Source organism: Podarcis erhardii, assembly GCF_964252035.2.
Source record: "Podarcis erhardii genome assembly, chromosome: 6".
In the NCBI taxonomy this organism is placed as follows: domain Eukaryota; kingdom Metazoa; phylum Chordata; class Lepidosauria; order Squamata; family Lacertidae; genus Podarcis; species Podarcis erhardii.
The window spans coordinates 6,316,494-6,339,872 of NC_138510.1; the positions used below are offsets into that span (position 1 = coordinate 6,316,494).

Below are 23,379 nucleotides of genomic sequence, written 5' to 3' on the forward strand. Positions count from 1 at the left end.
TTTTTAAATAACTTTTTCAAAAATTAACTTTTTCAAATTCTTTTGAACAACCACCTGAATAAATCTCTCATATCCGTTGACTTCCCATCCCCCTTTCCATGCTGTTCTTTCCTTAACTTATAAAGCAGCTATATTACTTAAATTTCACCCATTATATACGTTTATTAAAAATGATTAAACTGCCATTCTCATCTGCTGCTATTCTTCAAATCCTGCATACGTTTTAAACGCCTGCATAACGTTTTTTTAAGAAATGCCAGGGTCGTGAAATGTTTCAGCTGGCCACTAGAGGTCTCTGTATGCCACAGAAAAAGAGATTTTAATCAACATTTCAGACCCCTCTCCCCCTCCCTTCATGTAGCTGGTGTATTTTGCTATAGGAGGGAAGTAAAAGGACGCCCAGGTGACCAAGGGCAGCCTTGTAGCAGGATGAGACCAAAGGCCTATCAGACGGAGCATTGTTTGTTGCTCACAGTGGCCGACCAGACAGCCCAGTGGGGAGCCCACAAGCAAGATAGGAGGGCAATGGGCACCACTTTTGCTGCTGGCCCAGCGACTGGTAATTCAGAGGCACGCTGCCTCTGACCATGGACAGAGAGCATATAGATGTGGTGAGACTAGTAGCCACAAAGAGGGCCTTTAAATCCCCCTTAAAGCCACCACAGTTGAGAGCAGTCAGTTTCCTGCCGTATGAATAAGAGATCCCTTCGTTTTTGCTGGTTCTGGATCTCCTGCCAGCCAGAAAGGAGACTGAGGGTGTTGAAGGGGACATAAACTGAGCCCCACCCAAACTGAAATGGAAAGAGTTCAACTTACACTTGAGTAGGACCCTGACAGAGACACAAGCCCGACTGGCATGTTCCCTCCCTCCTGGTCGATCGTTTGGGAACTTCATAAGCTTTCTTCAGCCCGAACATCACAGCGACCGATGCCAACCGACACTTAGGGATCCGCAGAGTCTGACACACCTCAGCAACTCAGCATTTTGGCTAATCTACTTTATTTACTGGGACGTGGGTGCTGCTTTGGGTTAAACCACAGAGCCTAGGACTTCTTGATCAGAAGGTCGGCGGTTCGAATCCCCGCAACGGGGTGAGCTCCCGTTGCTCAGTCCCTGCTCCTGCCAACCTAGCAGTTTAAAAGCACATCAAAGTGCAAGTAGATAAATAGGTACCTCTCTGGCAGGAAGGTAAACGGTGTTTCCGTGCACTGCTCTGGTTCACCAGAAGCGGCTTAGTCATGCTGGCCACATGACCCGGAAGCTGTACGCCGGCTCCCTCGGCCAATAAAGCAAGATGAGCGCCACAACCCCAGAGTCGGTCATGACTGGACCTAATGGTCAGGGGTCCCTTTACCTTTACCTTACTTTATTTACATATAAACACACACGGAGCACTGCAACATGGCTCCCTCTCTAGCATCAGGCAGCAAAAAGAACAAAGGACAATAGTCCTACTTCATGGAACACAAACATCCTGTCTCCGTCACTTCCCACTCTGTGGGGTCAAAGCATACACTGTCATGTGATAGACAACAACCCCATGACTGCAATCATGGAGCAGGAATTCTAACAGGGGGCATAAATTGTGCCCCACCCCCCACCCAAACTGAAATGGAAAGAACAGGTTTGTGATGGAAGCAAAATGGTGATAGCCAGGAATAGCCAGTGGGGTGACTTCCAGGTGTGCTTGGACTCCAGCTCCCATCATCCCCAGGTGTCTTGCCCAGGAGGATGGGTGTTGGAGTCCAATATCAGGTGGGCACTGTGTTGACTACCTTGGCTTAAGCCCTTTCCCCAGGGGCTTAGCTTTTCCCATTATAACTAGAGCTCCCAAGACTCTAAAAACGGTTTGTCTTTATAAATGCTAACTAGCTGAAGTGGCCAGGTCTGTCTTTCACTGTAGCCACAATATGTATTATTATTATTATTATTATTATTATTATTATTATTATTATTAGTATTATTATTATTATTATTATTAACAATAATATTAATAATAATAATTTTTACCCCGCCCATCTGGCTGGGTTTCCCCAGCCACTCTGGGCTGCTTCCAACTGAATATTAAAAACAATACAGCATCAGACATTAAAAACTTCCCTAAACAGGGCCGCCTTCAGTTGTCTTTTAAAAGTAAAATAGTTGTTTATTGCCTTGACATCTGAGGGCATTCCACAGGGCAGGCGCCACCACCGAGAAGCCCTCTGCATGGTTCCCTGTAACTTGGCTTCTCGCAGTGAGGGAACCTCCAGAAGGCCCTCGGCGCTGGACCTCAGTGTCCGGGCAGAACGATGGGGGTGGAGACGCTCCTTCAGGTATACTGGACCGAGGCCGTTTAGGGCTTTAAAGGTCAGCACCAACACTTTGAATTGTGCTCGGAAACGTACTGGGAGCCAATGTAGGTCTTTCAAGACCGGTGTTATATGGTCTCGGTGGCCACTCCCAGTCACCAGTCTAGCTGCTGCATTCTGGATTAATTGCAGTTTCCGGGTCACCTTCAAAGGTAGCCCCACGTAGAGTGCACTGCAGTAGTCCAAGCAGGAGATAACTAGAGCATGCACCACTCTGGCGGGACAGTCCGCAGGCAGGTAGGGTCTCAGCCTGCGTACCAGATGGAGCTGGTAGACAGCTGCCCTGGATACAGAATTAACCCGCACCTCCATGGACAGCTGTGAGTCCAAAATGACTCCCAGGCTGCGCACCTGGTCCTTCAGGGGCACAGTTACCCCATTCAAGACCAGGGAGTCCTCCACACCAGCCCACCCCCTGTCCCCCAAGAACAGCACTTCTGTCTTGTCAGGATTCAACCTCAATTGAAAGCACCCCCCCAAAAAAAAAAGCATCACGAGAACTGAGGTTTCCTGCTCACAAAGCTACAAATCCCAGCGCCCTTAGCAAACTACAGTTCCCTGGATTCCTTGCTGGGGAGCGTACTTAAATGTTTAGTGTGCAACTCTCTATTGTCTCTCCTGGCTGGTGGCTATATTCCTTGGCTTATGTCCCTTGTCTCTGTCTCTCCTTACCTTATAAGCTCATTTCCCTCTCTTGTTCCCCCCCAAGACCCCCTTTAAAAACCGAACACCCGATTTGCGAAGAGCATGAAGAAGAAAGGATCAACATCTATTGCGTGACCTGTGGGGTCCCCACCTGCTCCCTCTGCAAGGTCTTCGGGGAGCACAAGGACTGCGAAGTAGCGCCTCTCTCTGACATCTACATGCAACAAAAGGTTGGCTTCTCACTGATGGCTCAGATTTCCCAGGGTGTCTCCACTGTTTCCATTTCTGTTCCGTGACGTTGGCAGGAGGACCTGTCCTTTAGCTAGAGAGGCTGCTAGGCGGTGCTGGGTTTACCTATAAGCTGAACAAGCTATAGCTTAGGACAGGGCCCCGCTCTCTTGGTGAACCCCCCAAAAAATTTAAAGGGAAAAAACCTGGATGTGCATTTCCAAAATATAAGATAAAAAGCAAATAAAATAAAACCTACATGCAGCAACAGTGTTTTGTAATGGGCCCCACCTGCTAGCCTGCTCACTAAAATATCCCTGGTTTGCTCATTTCTATATATAGGGTGCCTACATTCTGCTATTTATAATTATTAGTGGCTTGCACCCTATATTTACACCTACAGTGGTGCCTCGCAAGACGAAAATAATCCGTTCCGCGAGTCCACTGTATTATGATTTCATGTTATAGCAAGTTTCTAGACACTAGATTATGAATCTTTGTAAATTGTGTTTCCAAATGAACTTTTGTCATTGCCAAATGCCAATCTGTTTGCATTATTTAGTTTGTTATGCATGAAAAATTATTTTAAGTTAGAGCTTAATAATTATTTCACTATTAATATGCTTCTTAATTGTACAGTGGTGCCCCGCAAGACGAATGCCTCGCAAGACGAAAAACTCGCTAGACGAAAGGGTTTTCCGTTTTTCGAGGCGCTTCGCAAGACGAATTTCCCTATGGGCTTGCTTCGCAAGACGAAAACGTCTTGCGAGTCTTGCGAGTCCCCCCCCCTTTTCTAAGCCGCTAAGCCGCTAATAGCCGCTAAGCCACTAATAGCCGCTAAGCCGCTAATAGTGCTAATCGGCTAAGCCGCTAATGGCCGTGCTTCGCAAAACGAAAAAACCGCTAGACAAAGAGACTCGCAGAATGGATTATTTCTGTCTTGCGAGGCACCACTGTATTTCAGTTCAACAATTACTTTGATAAAATACACATTTTGTTATGTGCAAATGGCTTTAGATACCTATTTGGTCCATAAATTACCATATAGCATATATTCAACAAACAAAAATAGTGACAATTTGTTGTTGCCAAAGGACAGCTGGACATATAAATGGCCTCATTACCTTCAGCAGCTTAGGGCCTCATCAAACCTAAATCTGGCCCTGCTACTAGGGCACAGGTGTGGCATCCTGTAGCCTGGGACCGGCGGCACACATGCCTCATTTTATCAAACCCCCAACACCTCCCCAAACTGTCCCATTCTTCCAGCTCATCAGAGCGCCTTCCTTCCTCTCCATTTCCTCCTCCGTTCAGGAGGAGAGGGCTGTTTTAAAGTGCTTTCTCTTCTTCCTACGTAGTTTCAGAACAGTGAGAAGGAGCAATGTTTTATTTGAGGGAAAAAAATTGATGGATTATGTATGTATGTATGTATGTGATGCGGGTGGCGCTGTGGTCTAAACCACTGAACCTCTTACGCTTGCTGATCAGAAGGTCGGTGGTTCAAATCCCCGCGACGGGGTGAGCTCCCGTTGCTTGGTCCCTGCTCCTGAAGAAGAGTTTGGATTTGATATCCTGCCTTTCACTCCCTTTAAGGAGTCTCAAAGCGGCCAACATTCTCCTTTCCCTTCCTCCCCCACAACAAACACTCTGTGAGGTGAGTGGGGCTGAGAGACTTCAAAGAAGTGCGACTGGCCCAAGGTCACCCAGCAGCTGCATGTGGAGGAGCGGAGACGCGAACCCGGTTCCCCAGATTACGAGACTACCGCTCTTAACCACAACACCACACTGGCTCTCCAGTCCTGCCAACCTAGAAGTTCGAAAGCACGTCAAAGTGCAAGTAGATAAATAGGTACCGCTCTGGCGGGAAGGTAAACGGCATTTCCGTGCGCTTCTCTGGTTTTGCCAGAAGCGGTTCTGTCATGCTGGCCACATGACACGGAAAAACTGTCTGTGGACAAATGCCAGCTCCCTCGGCCAGTAAAGTGAGATGAGCGCTGCAACCCCAGAGTCGTCTGTGACTGGACTTAACTGTCAGGGGTCCTTTACTTTTACCTTTTTTATGTATGTATGTATGTATGTACAGTGGTACTTCGGGTTACATACGCTTCAGGTTACAGACTCCACTAACCCAGAAATAGTACCTCAGGTTAAGAACTTTGATTCAGGATGAGAACAGAAATTGTACTCCGACAGCAGCAGGAGGCCCCATTAGCTAAAGTGGTGCTTCAGGTTAAGAACAGTTTCAGGTTAAGAATGGACCTCCGGAACGAATTAAGTACTTAACCCGAGGTACCACTGTATGTATAATGTTTGTTTTGCCCCTCAGCTCTTTGAAGGGAACAAACTAACAGACATTTGTGTAGCAAGCTGAAATCTTTTCAAAATTAATTTCTTTTAAAAACCCAGCTTGGAAAACCTTTAAAGCACACCTGTAACCGTGAAGCTACTGGGAATGGTTGGAATGATTAATTTTGGCTACAAGGAATAGATTAGGACACACACACACACACACAAACACACACACAACAACAAACACACAATCCTCTTCCTTCCACAACATTGCTGTTGGACAAATTCCTGCAGAGGAAAATATACCCATGGAGGAGGGGGGAACTGGAGAACTATAGGTCATAGAATCCTAGAACTGTAGAGTTGGAAGGGCCCCTGAGGGTCATCTAGTCCAACCCTCTGCAATGCAGAAATATCCAGCTATCCCATGCAGGCATTATCAGCATCATGCTCTAACCAACGGAGCCATCTTGTCCATTGCCTCAGGCAGTAGAAAGTCTTGGGCCACCCCAGGGTGAATCTTACCCTGTGGTAGTCTGGCTATCTGTATTATCCAGCCCAAATGGTAAGGAACATTTTGTCACAGACCACAACCATGCCTGTGGTAAAACAGCCATCTGTGTGAGGATAGACTTGTCGCCTGTAGCCCCACCACCATATTTTAAAGCCACCTCTGTAATTTATGTAGCAAGGTGGCATCCAGACATAAGATCGAGTGCATTAAAATTCCATTTAAAAATCAATAAAGCAACAGACAGGGAATCGCTGAGCCAAAAGAGGATTTAAGATCTAGTAAATGCTTGTGCGAGAAAAAGTGTTTTTAACTTCCATTGAAAGCATGTTGCCAAAGATGCTTGGTGTATTTGCACCGGTGTGTGTGTGTGTGTGTGTGTGTGTGTGTGTGTGACTGTTCCATAATATACTTCTTTGGCGATCATTCATAGCCGATGTCAGGGAACTGACATCAGAGCGAAAAGCGGAGGCAGGGCTCCAGAGCGATGCCGGAGAGGGAACCAGTCGGGGGGAAGGAATTCAGCGTGACACCAATAGAGAGGAGAGGGAGATGGAGGAATCGGTGTCAGGGCTCCAAGACCCTTCAACCGAGACCAGCGGAGAGAGCGCTGGCACGCCCTTGCCGTCCCCTTACTTGCGCAGACGCGTTCCGCGCAGGGAACATAGGAGGAGACTTGGGGTCAAACAGCTTTTATGCTGGAAGAGATTCAAGAAATGCCCACTGACGGATTCTGCAAGTGACTGACAGGTCACGGAGGGCGAGCTCTAACCCTAAGCATGGTTGAGCAAACGATCTAACAGAAGTGGAGGCAATTTACGCACGAGTAACCCACCCATAACCATTACAGCCGAGTAAGATTGTCTTCCATAAACATGGTTTTAACAATGAGTCCGTAAGTGACTGTGGAGGCCAATTCTGGATCCACACGTCCTTCCACAGTGGGGACATTGGTTGGCCATCAGGACCCTTATTTATCTGGGAGCTGCAGTTAAGTGGGAAAGCGCTAAATGTTCCGACAGATACATTGCATAGCTTTTACTGTATTTTTGGTTTTTATGGAAGCCGCCCAGAGTGGCTGGGGAGGCCCAGCCAGATGGGCGGGGTATAAATAATAAATTATTATTAAATTATTATTCTTTGTTTCACAATGTGCTCTACGTTTTGGAGTCCTTTGCTGGCAAACCCTGGAGGAATAGCATCTGGCTACTAGCCATGAAGGCTGTGCTTGCCCTCCCCTGTTGGAGGCAGGATGTCTTGGAATGCCCACTCCAGAGGAATCGGAGGTGGGGAGAGGGATGCTACACTCAGATCCTGCTTGTGGGCTTGCCCATGGGGCATCTGGTGTTAGAATTCCTGCTCCATGATTGCAGTCATGGGATTGTTGTCTATCACATGATGTTATGTGTTTTGACTCCACAGAGTGGGAAGTGATGGAGACAGGATGTTTGCGTTACTGTGTTTCACGAAGTGGGACTATTGTCCTTTGTTCTTTTCCTCTTTGCTGTCTGATGCTAGAGAGAGAGGGAGCCATGTTGCAGTGCTCCATGTGTGTTTATATGTAAATAAAGTAGATTAGCCAAAATGCTGAGTTGCTGAGTACTGTTACGCAACTGTGCAAACTCTGCGGATCCCTAAGTGTGCAGGTGTCGGTTGGCATCGGTTGCTGTGATGTTCGGGCTGAAGAAAGCTTATGAAGCTCCCGAACGATCGACCAGGAGCGAGAGAACATGCCAGTTGGGCATGTGTCTCTGCCAGGGTCCTACTCGAGTGTAGGCTGAACTCCTGACATCTGGTTGGGCAAGTTGAGAAGAGAATGTTGGACAGGGTGGACCATTGGTCTGATCCAGGTGCAGGGCTCTTCTGATGCACCAAGACCGCCCCCACCAAGTGGGACCTGCTAGATCTTACAGCACAGGTGACATTGCAAACCACCCTGAGAAAGTTGGTCATTAGATGGTGCGGTCAATCAATAACCAAATGCCTTTGGGGTCTTCATGAACAAAGAGCGTCTCCTTGAAGCCATTTCCTTCTCCATTGCATGTTGCTGGCTGTGCAGCATTTTGTGTTTTGGGTGGCCTGAAGTTGGGTGCAAGTGATTCTGTGCTCAGTGGGAGGATCCCTTCTGTATCTCGCTTTGAAATGGACTCATTTGGGTTGGATGTGGCCGTCTGAAACACTGCCTGCTTCTGGGAGCATAAGGGGAGCAGACTGAGCAGCACGGCTGTCTTAAACATATGTGGCGCTGGGGTGCAAAGATCCGCTGGGTGTGCTCCCCCTGGTTGCCCAGTCCCAAGCACGCAGGAGGGCAGAACCGGCTGGCTGCCTCAGTGTCTTGCTGGCTCGGTTGCCCCTGAACTCACGGTGCAGAGCCGCCTGCAGCAGAAGAGCCCACCACGGTGCTCCGACTGATGTGCGTGCTCTTCCCCGGACTCAACTCTCGGGCCCCGGTCTCTCGCCCTGGTGCCCTGAGAGCCCGGTGCCCGGGTGCCCTGCACCCCTAGTGCCTATGGGTAAGACGGCCCTGCTGAGCAGTGTCATTGGCAAATAATCTAATTTGGGTCCTCTCCCTTCCAGGCAGAGCTGACTGGTGGTATTGGTGCCCTTGTGGCTGCGAACGACAGGATCCAAGCCTACGTTGGGGATTTGCAAGGCTCCTGCAGGAACGTTGAGGTAGGACTCCTCAACATTTCGTTCTTTTTTATTTTTGCAATCTCTCCACTTATCTGTGTCAGGTCGCAGTGTTCAAAGGACCAGTGACATTTCCTTTGGTGTCTATGTCACAGTGCTCACCACATCAGAATGATTGTTGAGATCAGGGGTGGTTTGGTATTTTTAAAAAAGTCTATTTCAGTGGAGATGAACAATTTTTTTTGTTTTGTTAATTTGCTCTAAGACATTGGTAAAAAGTTTCCCTGACAACTAAGCCAGAGGATTTGTCTGATGGAAGTGCACTAACTGGGTGTTCAGATAAGGACTCACCATTTAAGAACTTTTGCTAAGATGGTTGCATTGCGTTAAGATCTATGTCATTAAATACTGTGGGGAGGGGGAGTTAGGTTTGCAATTTCCCCTCCCTCATATCACCTTCTCAACTGACTGTAGGTAAATGCCTTTCTGTCAAAAACCAAGGAAATTAAGCAGAATAGATTCGGGGGAGAAGGTGGGTGAGATTCATATACTTAAAAAATAAAAAAAAACAATTGCTGGTGCTAATGGATTTTTTATGTATGAAAAAAAAAGCAAAGAACAACAAGCTTTTTTTCCTGGAGGAAACCTGTCATCGTTTTAAAAGTATCTCACCTATTTCTGCAGGGAGTTTGTTTTTTTTAAAGTCAGTTTTGGAGAGGAGATGAATAAATATTGTTAATTTGCTCAAATGTGATAAAGGTAAGAAATGTTGCCCTCATTATAGTTTTTTTGCCTTAGAGAAGCTGTGGAGAAATTAACAGTATAATCATTTATTAGATAGGTTAACCTCAGCCTTTATCCAATTCATAACCAAATTTTTCCTGTGTATGACTGTATATATACTGTGTATGACCTGTGTATATATGTCTAGGTGGGAAGCGGGTGGTGCTGTGGTCTAAACCACTGAGCCTCTTGGGCTTGCTGATCGGAAGGTCGGCGGTTTGAATCCCCGCAATGGGGTGAGCTCCCATTGCTTTGTCCCAGCTCCTGCCAACCTGGCAGTTTGAAACCACACCAGTGCAAGTAGATAAATAGGTACCGCTGCGGCAGGAAGGTAAACGGCGTTTCCATGCACTCTGATTTCCGTCACGGTGTCCCATTGCAACAGCAGCGGTTTAGTGCTGCTGGCAACACAACCCGGAAAGCTGTCTGTGGACAAGCGCCGGCTCCCTTGGCCTGAAAGCAAGATAAGCGCTGCACCCCAACGTCACCTTTGAATGGACTTGTTGTTGACCTTTACCTTTTTATATATCTATAAATTGGAGCAGACTTGGTGAGGGCATAGGGAGAGGAGAAAGGGGTGAACTTCCATTGCACATGGAGAATTCCTTATGGTGATGGATTGAATGAGTTGGATACAAATATATATAGCCCAGTCTTTTAGTCATCAGAAGTAAAACAGTCAGTTCCCTGCTGTTTGTACAATCAAGGTTTCCAGTGGTTCCTGAGTGAGGCTGATAATTTTGATCAATATTCCTTTTTGTGCCCTCAGGTTCAGACATAACAACAGACCGTGGCTGGCAGTTAGGAGAATGAGGCTTCTCTTCCTCCTCCTCCTCCTCCTCCTCCTCCTCCTCCTTGAGGGGCATGAACTAAACAAGTTTCAGTTTTGAACTAGCCATGTTTTCCCTATACGTATGTTCCAACAAAGGGACGCAGGTGGCGCTGTGGGTTAAACCACAGAGCCTAGGACTTGCCGATCAGAAGGTTGACGGTTTGAATCCCCGCGACAGGGTGAGCTCCCGTTGCTCGGTCCCTGCTCCTGCCAAGCTAGCAGTTTGGAAGCACATCAAAGTGCAAGTAGATAAATAGGTACTGCTCCAGCGGGAAGGTAAACAGTGTTTCTGTGCGCTGCTCTGGTTCGCCAGAAGCGGCTTAGTCATGCTGGCCACATGACCCGGAAGCTGTACGCCGGCTCCCTCCGCCAGTAAAGCGAGATGAGCGCCGCAACCCCAGAGTCGGCCACGACTGGACCTAATGGTCAGGGGTCCCTTTACCCTTTACCTTTACGTTCCAACAAACTGGCGTTAGAACAAATTACCATTCCTTGAGTCTGGACATCCAGGGGTGTCCAAACTTTGAACATACTTGCTCTAGAGTTTCCATAACATCCTCAGAAACTGTGGTTAGTTCAAAACTGAGAGCAGGAGGTTTGGATCTCAAGCCCATAGGAAGAGGCGGGAGGAAGTGCGGAAGACATGAACCTGTTCTCAGAACGACAAACCACCTTTTGTTAAGTCTGACATGGACCGTTTTAGTACTAAGAGACCAATTTCAGTTTAAGCTTTCTTACCCCCGCCCCCCCGTTTTTTGAGCAGCACAACTGCAAAGCCCAGAAGCAGGCCCTGTGCGAGAAGTTTGACCGCATGTGCGCCATTTTGGAAGAGAGGCGGAAGATCATGTTGCAGAGGATCACCTACGAGCAGGAGGAAAAGATCCAGCACCTGAAATCCATCTGCAAAACATGTGGCGACCATATTGAGTCTTCTTCCAAACTGGTGGACACAGCCTTGCAGTCCATGGAGGAGCCGCAGATGGCTGTATTTGTGCAGGTTAAGTAACCGGAAACCGCTCTGCTTCCACACTCCACCCAACAAACAAGGCAGTAGACTCAGGTGGAATCTACACACATATATAAAAAAAGTTATGAAAATGTGTGTTTTTTAAAAAAATACATTGAATTTTCCATAAGGCTCACCATCGCCATCTAGTGTCTCATTGTATATTGCACTTTTTCAGCAAACTTTTTCAGCAGGGGGCCGGTCCATTGTCCCTCAGACTTTGTGGGGGGCCAGACTATATTTTGAAAAATAAAATAAAATAAATGAACGAATTCATATGCCCCACAAATACCCAGAGATGCATTTTAAATAAAAGCACACATTCCACTCATGTAAAAACACCAGACAGGCCCCACAAATAAACCAGAGATTCATTTTAAATACAAGGACACATTCTACTCATGTAAAAACACGCTGATTCCCAGACCGTCCGCGGGCCGGATTTAGAAGGTGATTGGGCCGGATCCGGGCCTTAGTTTGCCTACCCATGATGTAAGGCAACCACCTCCCTGAAAAAATGGTTTTCTATGTGCAGGAAGAGTCTCTCTCTCTTTTGGTAGGCAAGCATTCAAACATGTCCTAGCAACATAGGAAACTGCCTTATATCGAGCCAGACTATTGGTCCAACCAGTTCAGTATTGTCTACACTCCTTGGCAGCATCTCTCCAGTGTATGAGAGAGGGGACATTCAGGAGACGTTTTGTTAATGTGGATGGCACTGCCATGTTGCCGGGTGTATCTGGACTTTTGGATCCATTCTGGTATTAAGATTCTAATAAGTTCTGAGATGGACCTGTGAAACTCAAGGCGATGGGAACAGCTCGTCAGTATTGCCCTAGATTTGGCTGCCGGAGCAGTTTTCCTTCTGCAAGTGCAATGAACCTGAATTAAAGAAACCCTAACATTGTATTTGGGATGCGGGTGGTGCTGTGGGTTAAACCACAGAGCCTAGGACTTGCCAATCAGAAGGTCAGTGGTTCGAATCCCCACGATGGGGTGAGCTCCCATTGCTCGGTCCCTGCTGCTGCCAACCTACCAGTTTGAAAGCACGTCAAAGTGCAAGTAGATAAATAGGTACCACTCTGGCGGGAAGGTAAATGGTGTTTCCGTGCGCTGCTCTGGTTCGCCAGAAGCGGCTTAGTCATGCCGGCCACATGACCCGGAAGCTGTACGCCGGCTCCCTCGGCCAATAAAGCGAGATGAGCACCACAACCCCAGAGTCAGCCAGGACTGGACCTAATGGTCAGGGGCCCCTTTACCTTTAGCTAACATTGTATTTAAGTAGCCCAAGGAAGCTGAATTGGGCGACCTGTACACATTACACAAACTAAGTTTTGCATGATTTGTTGGGGTTCCCTCCTCGTAGGAAGGCGCAATCAGCTATGGAGAGGAATGAAGCTGTCCTTAGGTGATGAGTTAAAATCTTGCTCAGACCTTAGGGAAAAACCACAGTGCAGTGGTAGAACACACCCTTTGTCCAAATGCTCTTCAACTCCCAGCTCCTTTCAACGCCAGCCAGCACAGCCAGTGGCTCAGAGATTATTTCCCTGGATTGATTTCTTTCACCGATTTCATAGCCTGCCCTCCTTCCTCCCAAAGGGAGCTCAGGGTGACTCACAAGATGTTGCGCGTGGGTGTGGGGAAGAATCTGAGAACATTTCTTAGATTTGGAATCACAACCAGCTTCTAAAGCAGCAGCAATTAATATAGATAGCCTATATTATCTGAAGAAGTGTGCATGCACACGAAAGCTCATACCAAGAACTGACTTAGTTGGTCTTTAAGGTGCTACTGGAAGGAATTTGTTTTGTTTTGACTATGGCAGACCAACACGGCTACCTATCTGTAACTGGAACTATAGATAGCCTAGTTTTCCTTTGCAAAGGGAAAAGCAAGTCTCCCTAAGTTGGAGAGGGTTTGTTGTTGTGAGGGTGAGGGAGACAGTCTCACAGGTCTCCCCTCTGCCTGATGTAGACAATACAGAGCTAAATGGAGCAATGGTATGACTTGGGCGTGAGGCAACAGTATGAACCTATAGCTACAAAGGTAAGGATGGGTCCCCGGCTCTGTGACAGCCCCTGCTTTCTCCGCAGGTAGTTACAGGAGTCCAGTCCAGTTCCAGATTTATATATAAGCTAAACAAGCTATAGCTTAGGGCCCCACTCTCTTGGGGGCCCCAATTTTTATTTATTTTTTTACAAAATGATTTTTATTAAGTTTTCCATTTTAACAATCCAATCAAGTCACATTAAATATTCCAAATTATACATATACATATCAAATAATCCAAATATTCTGCCAAATTATAATTTTTTTGTTGGGACTTCCCATGCTTCAAGTTTGGTTGGGGCTCTGATCATCCCATATCTCTGCTGCCTTGGATAGTCTTTCCAATAGTTCCTTTAAATCTTCCTGTTGTTAACCTTCCTTCTTTTCATGGCCTCTGAGCTGTTTCCACAAGCGTGTTGAAGTAAAATGATGTGTTTTTAGGGCACCCAAAAAAATTTACAGGGGAAAAGAAACCTGGATGTACATTTCCAAAATACAGTGATACCTTGGTTTACGAACTTAATCCGTTCCGGAAGTCCGTTCTTAAACCAAAGCATTCTTAAACCAAGGTGTGCTTTCCCATAGCAGTGGAGACTCGATTTACAAATGGAACAGACTCAACAGGAAGTGGGACATGTAGGCACCCTACAAGACAAAGTTTGCAAACCAAAACACCTACTTCCGGGTTTGCAGCGTTCTTAATCCAAGTTGTTCATAAACCAAGCTGTTCTTAAACCAAGGTAGCACTGTATAAGATAAAAAACAAATAAAATAAAACCTACATACAGCGACAGTATTTTGTGTTGTGTAGGCTTCTGTGATGTAAGTAATGGGCCCCGCCTGCTAGCCTGCTCCCTAAAATATCACTGGTTTGCTCATTTCTATATATATGGTGCCTACATTCTGCATGGACTGGTTGCACAGCAACACGTGCAAATGGCTTTAGATACCTATTAGGTCCATAAATTACCATATAGCATATATTCAACACAGAAAACAGCGACAATTTGTTGTTGACGAAGGACAGCTGGACATATAAAGGGCCCCATTACCTTCAGGACCTTAGGGCCTCATCAAACCTAAATCCGGCCCTAGTCCAGTCCCTGGAGCCTCTGGGAAAAGTTCTTTGGCTGCAAACCCAGACTGCTGCTGGTGGTCGGTGCAGACCAGGGGTTCTCAAAGGGTGGGGTACAGGAGAGGATGACAAGTGTAACAGGAAGATTCAAGGACAATGAAATAAACATTGAAACATTTCAGTGTAGCGTATTCAGACAACGGCCAATTAAGACGCGTCTGATTACTGCGCGATCACGCACGCACACTGAACCCAGAAGTGACCCCGAAATGTCATGGAAAGGACAGAACAGAGTGGAATGCTTTATGTGGACCCCATGCACGCACGCAGGGGTCCAGAATATAACCCCTCACGAAAAGACGATTGCTTGTAGTGTAGTATAGTATCAAAACAATTTTGTTTGGATATAAAACCAGAAACAGTATTGGTGCATCTCTTTCCAAGAGCATTCTCTTGCAGTTCTCCACGACATATCACTATCAATGGGGATTTTCAACTCTGGCAAATACGTAAGATTAGAAAAGAGAAAGGCTTCTTTGTATTGATGAGGAGATGAAAGTTTGTCTCAAATTAGGCCTAATATAAACGAGATTATGTGGCAAAAACAAGCGCACGCCCCTCATTGAGTGTGTACACATACTTAAATTACATATGTAGGAGGCTCGTTTATAATTATATTTTGGGAAGGATGAGCGTTCATATGCAGTTGCATCCTTTTCTCCTTTATAATGTGGTCCCATGATCATTTTATAAAATAGTTGTGTTCTGTGTTATATAAACCAAGGAGTTGTTTCTTTTTGTTTTCCAATGTATTTCTTATCAATAAGAATTTCGGTGGGGCAATAGCAAAATCCTGAAAGTGTGGCCCAGGGGGAAAAGTCTGAGAACCACTGGTGTGCAGATCTTGATGAACCCAGAGGTCTGCTTCAGCAAGCCAGGCACCTCTATACGTTCATGTCCTCACTGGCCACCTTCTGAGATTTTGCCTGGTATTATTAGCTATTGAGGGACGCGGGTGGCACTGTGGTCTAAACCACAGAGCTTAGGACTTGCTGATCAGAAGGTCAGCGGTTTGAATCCCCGCGATGATGTGAGCTCCCATTGCTCGGTCCCTGCTCCTGCCAACCTAGCAGTTTGAAAGCATGTCAAAGTGCAAGTAGATAAATAGGTACCACTCCAGTGGGAAGGTAAACAGTGTTTCCGTGTGCTGCTCCGGTTCGCCAGAAGCGGCTAAGTCATGACACACATGACCCCGAAGCTGTACACCGGCTCCCTCAGCCAGTAAAGCAAGATGAGCACCGCAACCCCAGAGTCGGTCACAACTGGACCTAATGGTCAGGGGTCCCTTTACCTTTACCTTTGTTAGCTATTGCAGTCAAGTGTTTTCTCACACAGAGTTGGCTCACGGATGTAGAAATGAGGGATGGCTCTCCTCTTACTTTGTCATCTGCTCTTAACAAATCCCGATTCTTTCCATTTGTGTCGTTTCTCCTCCTGCATCAGAACGCCAAAGTTCTCATCCAGAAGTAAGTATCATTCCTTGCCTTATTGCCTCTGCATATCTACCCTCTTCATAGCTGTCAACCGTCCCTTATTTGGTGGGAAACTCCCTTATCCCAGTGCCATATCCCGCTGCTGTCCCTTATTGATGATGTCCCTTAAATTTCCCGGGTTTCATGCTCGCCCGGCTCGGGAGGGAAGCAGCGGCTCAGGGTCCTCCACCATGAGAGAGAGAGCATGCACGAGCTGCCGCGTCTCCGTCTCTCCCTTTCCCCCCTCAGGGGCGCGTCATGAGGAGACGGGTGGTGGCGGGTGGGCAGGCAGCCCCTCTCTTGAGAGACTCCTGCCGCACTGCCAGGGGAAGCCGGAGGCGGCCTGTGGGAGGAGGAAGAGGAGGGGATGGGGAGGGACGCAGAAGGGCGGCGCTTCAGCGGCCGCCGCAGCGCCGCAACCGCCTCATGCCGGGCTTGCAGGCGGCGTGGGCGAGAGTCTCTCTCCCTCTCTCTCGGGCGGGGAAGGGCCGATGGAACTCCTCGCGCCAGGACGACGGCAGCCCCGACGTGCTGCTTAGCATCCCCTCCAACCAGTGCAGCATCTTATGTAGTGATTTCCCCCTCTGCATCCCTTTCATAACTCTATTTTTTATAAATCATTTGTCCATCCATAGTTCAAATTTTTACTACAAGTTTTCTGTCAATCCTACCAATGTATGTAACTCTTTACAATAGCTTTTCAAATAAATTATAAACTTGCCCCATTCTTTATTAAAGAGATCCTCTTCCTAGTTTCTAATTCTGCCTGTAAGCTTTGCCATCTCGACGTCGTTCATCAGTTTTGTCTGCCACTCTTCTTTGGTGGGAGTTGTAGACCCTTAGGATCATCTAGTCCAACCCCCTGGATTTCTGTATAAGCTAAGCAAAATCCCTTATTTTGGCTGCTGGTCCCTTGTTTTCAAATCTGTAAGTTGACAGCTATGACCCTCTTCCTTCCTCCCCTCTCAAGTTTTTGGGTTTGAAAAGATGGAAGCTCTCCACCCGGGACCTGTGATTGCTTTCCTTTCTGCAGGATTTCTGAAATGTCTCAGAGCTGCAAACCTGAGAAGCTGGAGTCAGGCTATGACAACATGGATCACTACACAGTCGATTTCAATGCAGAAGAACGACTTCTCTACCAGCTGGATTTTATCAAAGGTGGGGGAGGGAAGCAGCCCTAGGTGCCCCCATTCAAGTTATTGAAGGATTCAAACCAGGATTTGATTGATTTCGCAATTTTTTTATTATTAGCTCACTCTTCATTAAGAACAACCCCGTGCATTTATTTTTACTTAGTTAGTTCATAAAATTTATACACCACTTCATTATAACAAAATAATAATAATAAAAGAGGTTTACAAAAAAAGAATAAAACAATAAACTTATCACTAAACATGGTTTTTTAAAAAAGCTGTTTAAAACATTCCAAAATAATTAACAGATAAGCTAAAAACAAAATAAAACACATGTAAACATTCTACATATCTGGGTAAACAGAAATGTTTTTAGCAGGTGCAGAAAAGAGTACAGTGGTACCTTGGTTCTTGAACTTAATCCATTCCAGGAGTTGGTTTGACTCCCGAAACTGTTCAACAACCGAGGCTCGGCTTCAGATTGGCTGCAGGAACTCAAGCAGAAGCCATGTTGGAGGTTCGGCTTCTGAAAAACGTTCACAAACCAGAACACTTACTTCCCGGTTTGCAGCATTCAGGAGCTGATTTGTTCGGCAATTAAGCCATTCGGGAACCAAGGTTTGCCTGTACAGTGATTCTCCATATCAACAGGCAGGGAGTTCCAAAGTGAATATAAATACTCAATACACAATAAAACCCAAGTGCATGAAACCAGAAGTAGGGATGGATCAAGAGTTCCTCTTCTGGAGTCCAAAGTCCACTCTGGGATTTTGATGGAGCATGTGGATCCCGATATCTAAGTCCGCACAACAAGTCAAAACCAGTCTTCAGATTGTGGTGGCTAATTTCGTGCCCTCCAGAGGATGTTGAACAGCAGCTCCTGCCACCATGGCCATGTCAGTGTTTGAAAAAGAAAAGGTTCTGACCTCCTTTTTACTCCTTTGCCTAGTCCTCAGACCTTAGTTGGCACAAAAGGTCTCAAAGACCTTAGTTGGTCTTTGAGAAAGAGTATACTTGCAGAGTATTGCTGCTTTTATTTTTAAAAAGTCTTCTTCTCCAACCATGACTGACAGCTTTTACACACCAAACACAACCAGCTTTTTACCATTCAACTAACCAACCAACCAACCAACCAACCCACACCCAACACTAACATGGACCACTCTATATATACAGGTACAATTTGGTGAAAGGTTGCATGAGTCATTGTAGGCCACTGACTCATGCTGACTTAGTTCTTTTAGCATTAAAGAAACAGCGGCCAATTTTTAGCTGTGACAGGCCAATGGTCAGTGACGATAGCAGTTGCAGTCCAAGAGTGTTTGGATTTAGAGCATCAGGACAGGAGTATGCTACTTTAGATGAAACTTCTGTGCAACCACTGTGTGACATCAGTGCCTTAACCTTCATGCTGCCTTTTTTTAAAAAAACCCTTTCTAGTTGAAGAAGAGTCTGAGCCAATGGCGGAAGAAGATGGCGCCTCTGCCGAGGCTGAAGATGCTTTGGCAGAGTATGGGGCAGCAGCTGGTGAGGGACGAGAGAACCCTGAGGACTTCTTCACACCTGGAAAGGAAGAGCAGGCTCAAGGAAGAGCCCCAACGACAAACGAGACGCTGAGCAGTGGGGTGAAAGCTACGCCACAGGCCGGGACAGAAGGCCTGGCTGGCAAAGAGGACAATTTATGGGGTGGCCAGCAGGTGAGATCCAGGTCTAGGTTCCTTAACTGTGAAGTGGGGCTGCTCTCGGGAGGCAAGAAGGGTGACTTGGGAGGTTCAGATTCTTTTCAGCCTTGGGCTGTGCACTTGACCTGCAACGTTTCTGCTTTTCTCCTAAAAGGTTAGGATTGATAGAAAGGCTAGCTAGTTTTGTGGGAATGTTAAAGATAGTAGAAAAGGATATATTGAATAAGTATTATCCTTCCTTCACTCACACTAGTGAAGTGATGTAGCAGAGCAGATTCCTCTCACTATATCTGGAAGCTAGTTTGCAGGATCGCTTGACTCTCTTGTTGTTGTTGTTTAGTTGTTTAGTCGTGTCCGACTCTTCGTGACCCCGTGGACCAGAGCACGCCAGGCACTTCTGTCTTCCACTGCCTCCCGCACTTTGGTCAAACTCATGCTGGTCGCTTCGAGAACACTGTCCCACCATCTCGTCCTCTGTCGTCCCCTTCTCCTTGTGCCCTCCATCTTTCCTAACATCAGGGTCTTTTCCAGGGAGTCTTCTCTTCTCATGAGGTGGCCAAAGTATTGGAGCCTCAGCTTCAGGATCTGTCCTTCCAGGGAGCACTCAGGGCTGATTTCCTTCAGAATGGAGAGGTTTGATCTTCTTGAAGTCCATTTCCCTTTTGATCCCTCTTAAAAGAATAAAGACGCAAGAGTCTTTTTGAGCAAAGTAACAGAAAGTTTACTCACATTTCAGTTTACAGTTTGATCCCTGAAAGGCAGGCTTTACTTAGTGGTTACACAACAAAGTGTGAGTTCATCTCATATAGAAACTTGAACTCATGTGCTGCTGTCTGTGAGCCAGCAGACAGCAAAATTTACATTAAGACAACACTGGAACAAGACAACTTCAAGACTGAGAAAATACATGACTCGGCTCTTTTTTGGAGTCAGCCAGACTCCAGGTTACCTCCCAGGTAACATGCAGGGGGAGGATGCTCCAGACCAGTGGAACAGGAAGTTACCCTGGCTGGGTGTCCCCCTGCCTGTGCCCACTCTAAGGAAATAAGGAATGTTGCATTTGACTGTACCAATGGTATACATCCCACAAGTTTTCCATGGCATTTTGTTCTGATATCTCAAGGTAGGGATAATGAACCAGTGCACCCCAGGTGTGGTCAAGTTATAGGTCCCACAACCTCTGACCATTAGTCATGTTGACTGGCACTGATGGGGGTCCATCAACATTTGGAAGGACATATGTCCCCTGTTCTTAAGTCATGCAGAGGCTCATGTCACTAGACTCTCCTCTAATTCCCCATGCCCCTAAAGTGAAGCAAGGACTGCTCCTTTACCGAATGAGCACACTCTGTCTTTCAGAAGCTTCAAAAAGCTTCTCCCCTTACAGGGAAAGACCATCGTTCAGTGGCAATGCATCTACTTTGCACGCAGAAGGTCCAGGTTCAATTCCTGGCATCGTCAGGTAGGACCGAGAAAGACCCTCTCTGCAGTCCTGGAGGACCACACATTGTGGACAAGACAAAACTAGATGGACCAGGGTTCATAGGAGCTAAGGAGCATAGGAGGGCCTTCAGCTGTGCTCCACCTTCTGAAACCAAAGCAAAATCCAATTTCCACTTTGAGGTGGTGGACCTGCAGCAAACGGCCTCTGTTCCTATTTGGAAAAAATGCCGGAGACCTCCTTACACAGAAGGAGCTTGAGTTAAGTTGCCCTCCACCCTTCCCTCATCTTCCCATGGTGTCAATCCATTGCATTCCATGTCTTTGGAGTACTGTCCCTTAAGACAGGTGTGGGAAATTTCAGGCCTGGGAGTCCAATGTGGCCCTATAGTCCTCTCTGCTTGGTCCTCAGAATTCTTCCCAGGCCTCACCCCTCAAGGACTCTGCTTCACATCCTGAGTATTTTTGCCCAGATGGGGGGTAGGGGTACATGGATGTGTGAGTGTGCATAGAAACTAGATAAACAAAATTAAACTTTTTTGCTCCACCCATTTTGCCTCCGGCCCCTTCCACCACTGCCACGCGGCCCTTAGAACATTGACCAGAAAGCAACATGACCCTCAAGCCAAAAATGGTTCCCCCTTGCCCATCTTACTCATTTGAAAGGAAACAGAGCAGCATGACCAAATAAAAGAGGCAAATGATGGCATATACAGGCAATTATCACAATAATTCATTTTGTTTCCCTTTGAGTTTTTAAAATAAGATGGCAAATGAGTAAAAAGCGAACTCGTTTAATGAGCTGTGTAATTGTTTTTAAAGGTGTTGCAGAGTTTTTGAACTCAAGAGTTGGGCAGAAGCTTAGGTTTCATTGTAGCCTTTCATCTTCTCCTGATTTTGTCTTTCTTTCAGAGTCAGCTGGATGCGGAGCTCCATCTGACCGGCTCCAGTCCCCCAGCAACCTTGCCAGAATGCGATTTACAGGGTAATGTGCTCAGCCAAGACATGGGGCAGCCCAAAGTGGAGGTAGCCTCTGGCGAAGCCTTCAGCACCACGGACAGCTCAGCAGAGACCGAGGAGAACAGAGGCCTGGGCAATGGTAGGGAATGCGAAGCTGGTCATGCCCATCTTCTGAACGGGATGGCACCTGCCACCAGCCAGGTCAGTGGCAACACGAAGCTAGACTTATTTGTGTTGGTTGTCATGTTACCCAACTTTCTCTTCTCATTTTGTGGGGAAGCCGTAAGCATTCTCAACTGGCAAGGCTCTGCTTTGGTGGGAGGAGTCTAATATGTAGCCAGGCTTAGAACTGTTGGTTCCTGTTCAACTGTGGACCTTCCACCATTCATCCTCATTGGATGTCCCCAGGTCCTAGTGCTCCAAGAATGAGAGAGAGAGGGAGAGAAGCTTCCCTCTTTCTATATATGCACCAGACCTAAGCCTCTTCCACGTGCCTCTCCTCATCTCCCCCACCCCTTGTCTTTCTTTTAAAGTAAAATATGCACCAAGATAAAAGGGACGTGGGTGGTGCTGTGGGTTAAACCACAGAGCCTAGGGCTTGCCGATCAGAAGGTCGGTGGTTCGAATCCCCGCGACAAAGTGAGCTCCCGTTGCTCTGTCCCTGCTCCTGCCAACCTAGCAGTTCGAAAGCACAAAGTGCAAGTAGATAAATAGGGACCGCTCCGGCGGGAAGGTAAACGGTGTTTCCGTGCACTGCTCTGGTTTGTCATGCCGGCCACATGACCCAGAAGCTCTACGCTGGCTCCCTCGGCCAATAAAGCGAGATGATTGCCACAACCCCATAGTCGGCCACGACTGGACCTAATGGTCAGGGGTCCCTTTACCTTTAAGCACCAAGATGCTTCAGTCTTTTCTCAGATGGGAATACACAGTTATTAGTAACATGTCAGCTGTTGCATTACAGAGTATAAAAAAGAAATAAACAAAGATGCATACAGTAACTGTTTCCTGAGTTCAATCTTCAGCCTATCCATGATCATATCACTGGATTTTGACCTCGCCCCTTCTAAAGGGGCAATTTTGTGCCACCTTTAGGCTCCATTCCGTTGCAAGATAGTTAATTCCTGCTTTAGCAGCCAGCACAGTGCAGATGCAGCTGTGGCAGTAAAAACCAGAGCAGCTCACGGAAACGCCATTTACCTTCCCACCAGAGCAGTACCTATTTATCTACTTGCACTTTGATGTGCTTTCGAACTGCTAGGTTGGCAGGAGCAGGGACCGAGCAACGGGAGCTCACCCTGTTGAGGGGATTCGAACCACAACCTTCTGATCGGCAAGTCCTAGGCTCTGTGGTTTAACCCACAGTGCCACCCGCGTCCCCAAGCTGTGGCCGTGGGAAGGGTTAAATCAATCTTTTTGAGTCCACGGCTCCCTTGACCAACTACATTCTTTCTGTGGCCCCTATGGGGCTCAGGAGCCCAGTTATGTCACCCCTTGCCTGCAGAGCTGGCAACCTCTCATCCTTTTTCAAATATCCTCCTTTGTGGAGGGTTCCCTCAGCGCCCTCTCCTCTCCCCTTTCCTTGGGAGTCCTCTGAATAGCTGCAGCTGCTGGCATTGGCCTCTGAGGTGCCCCCACTGCCCCACAGAGAGGTGCCTCCTCACACTGCCCCACAGGGGCCTTGGAAGCACCCCCTGGCCAGCCCCAGATGCACTATTCACCTGTGGAGCTTGTAGCCAGGGCTGCTGCAACAAACAGCTGTACAAGCCTTTGGGAGGTAGAGACACAAGAGGGAGGGAAGGGAAGGAAAGAGAGACAGGGGCCAGTGTTGCCCGCAGCACCCCTGACAACCATTCAAGGCACCCCAAGGTGCCATGGTACACTGTTTGAAAACCACTGGGTTAAATGATCAAGCCACGGCTTGGCTTGGCAAAGTGAGTGCAAAGTGGCCTCGCTTCTGAGAACAGCTCTCTCTTCTCTCTTCCTCCAGCAGGCATTGTTGAAGTGGGGCATTTATTTGGCTGTTTTATTTTAGCAGCAGGGAGCAGGTGTCCTAGAACGGTGCCCATAATTGCATGCGGGGCGGGGGCCCTTCTGCTCCTCCAGACCCTATTGAGAGTTAAACCTTGATGCCTCTCGCAGAGATGATTAAACTCATCCCTCCCTTTGCTTGCTTCAAAGCGCTGCCTGGGCCGCCTGGCCTTGCAACGGACTCTTGGCGAGTCTATTCT

The 23,379-nt window shown here is 47.2% G+C and overlaps 1 protein-coding gene across 1 annotated transcript in view; it reads left to right on the forward strand.

Moving 5' to 3' along the window:
• The window catches only part of LOC309344879 (tripartite motif-containing protein 54-like), a 47,467-nt gene that overhangs the window by 20,945 nt on the left and 3,143 nt on the right, over window positions 1–23,379 (forward strand). The window contains exons 3-9 of the mRNA XM_081867740.1: window positions 3,062–3,227; window positions 8,603–8,698; window positions 11,035–11,268; window positions 15,905–15,927; window positions 16,967–17,091; window positions 18,507–18,763; window positions 21,101–21,349. Coding sequence (XP_081723866.1) covers window positions 3,062–3,227; window positions 8,603–8,698; window positions 11,035–11,268; window positions 15,905–15,927; window positions 16,967–17,091; window positions 18,507–18,763; window positions 21,101–21,349 — 1,150 coding nt within the window. The remainder of the gene's footprint in view (window positions 1–3,061; window positions 3,228–8,602; window positions 8,699–11,034; window positions 11,269–15,904; window positions 15,928–16,966; window positions 17,092–18,506; window positions 18,764–21,100; window positions 21,350–23,379) is intronic.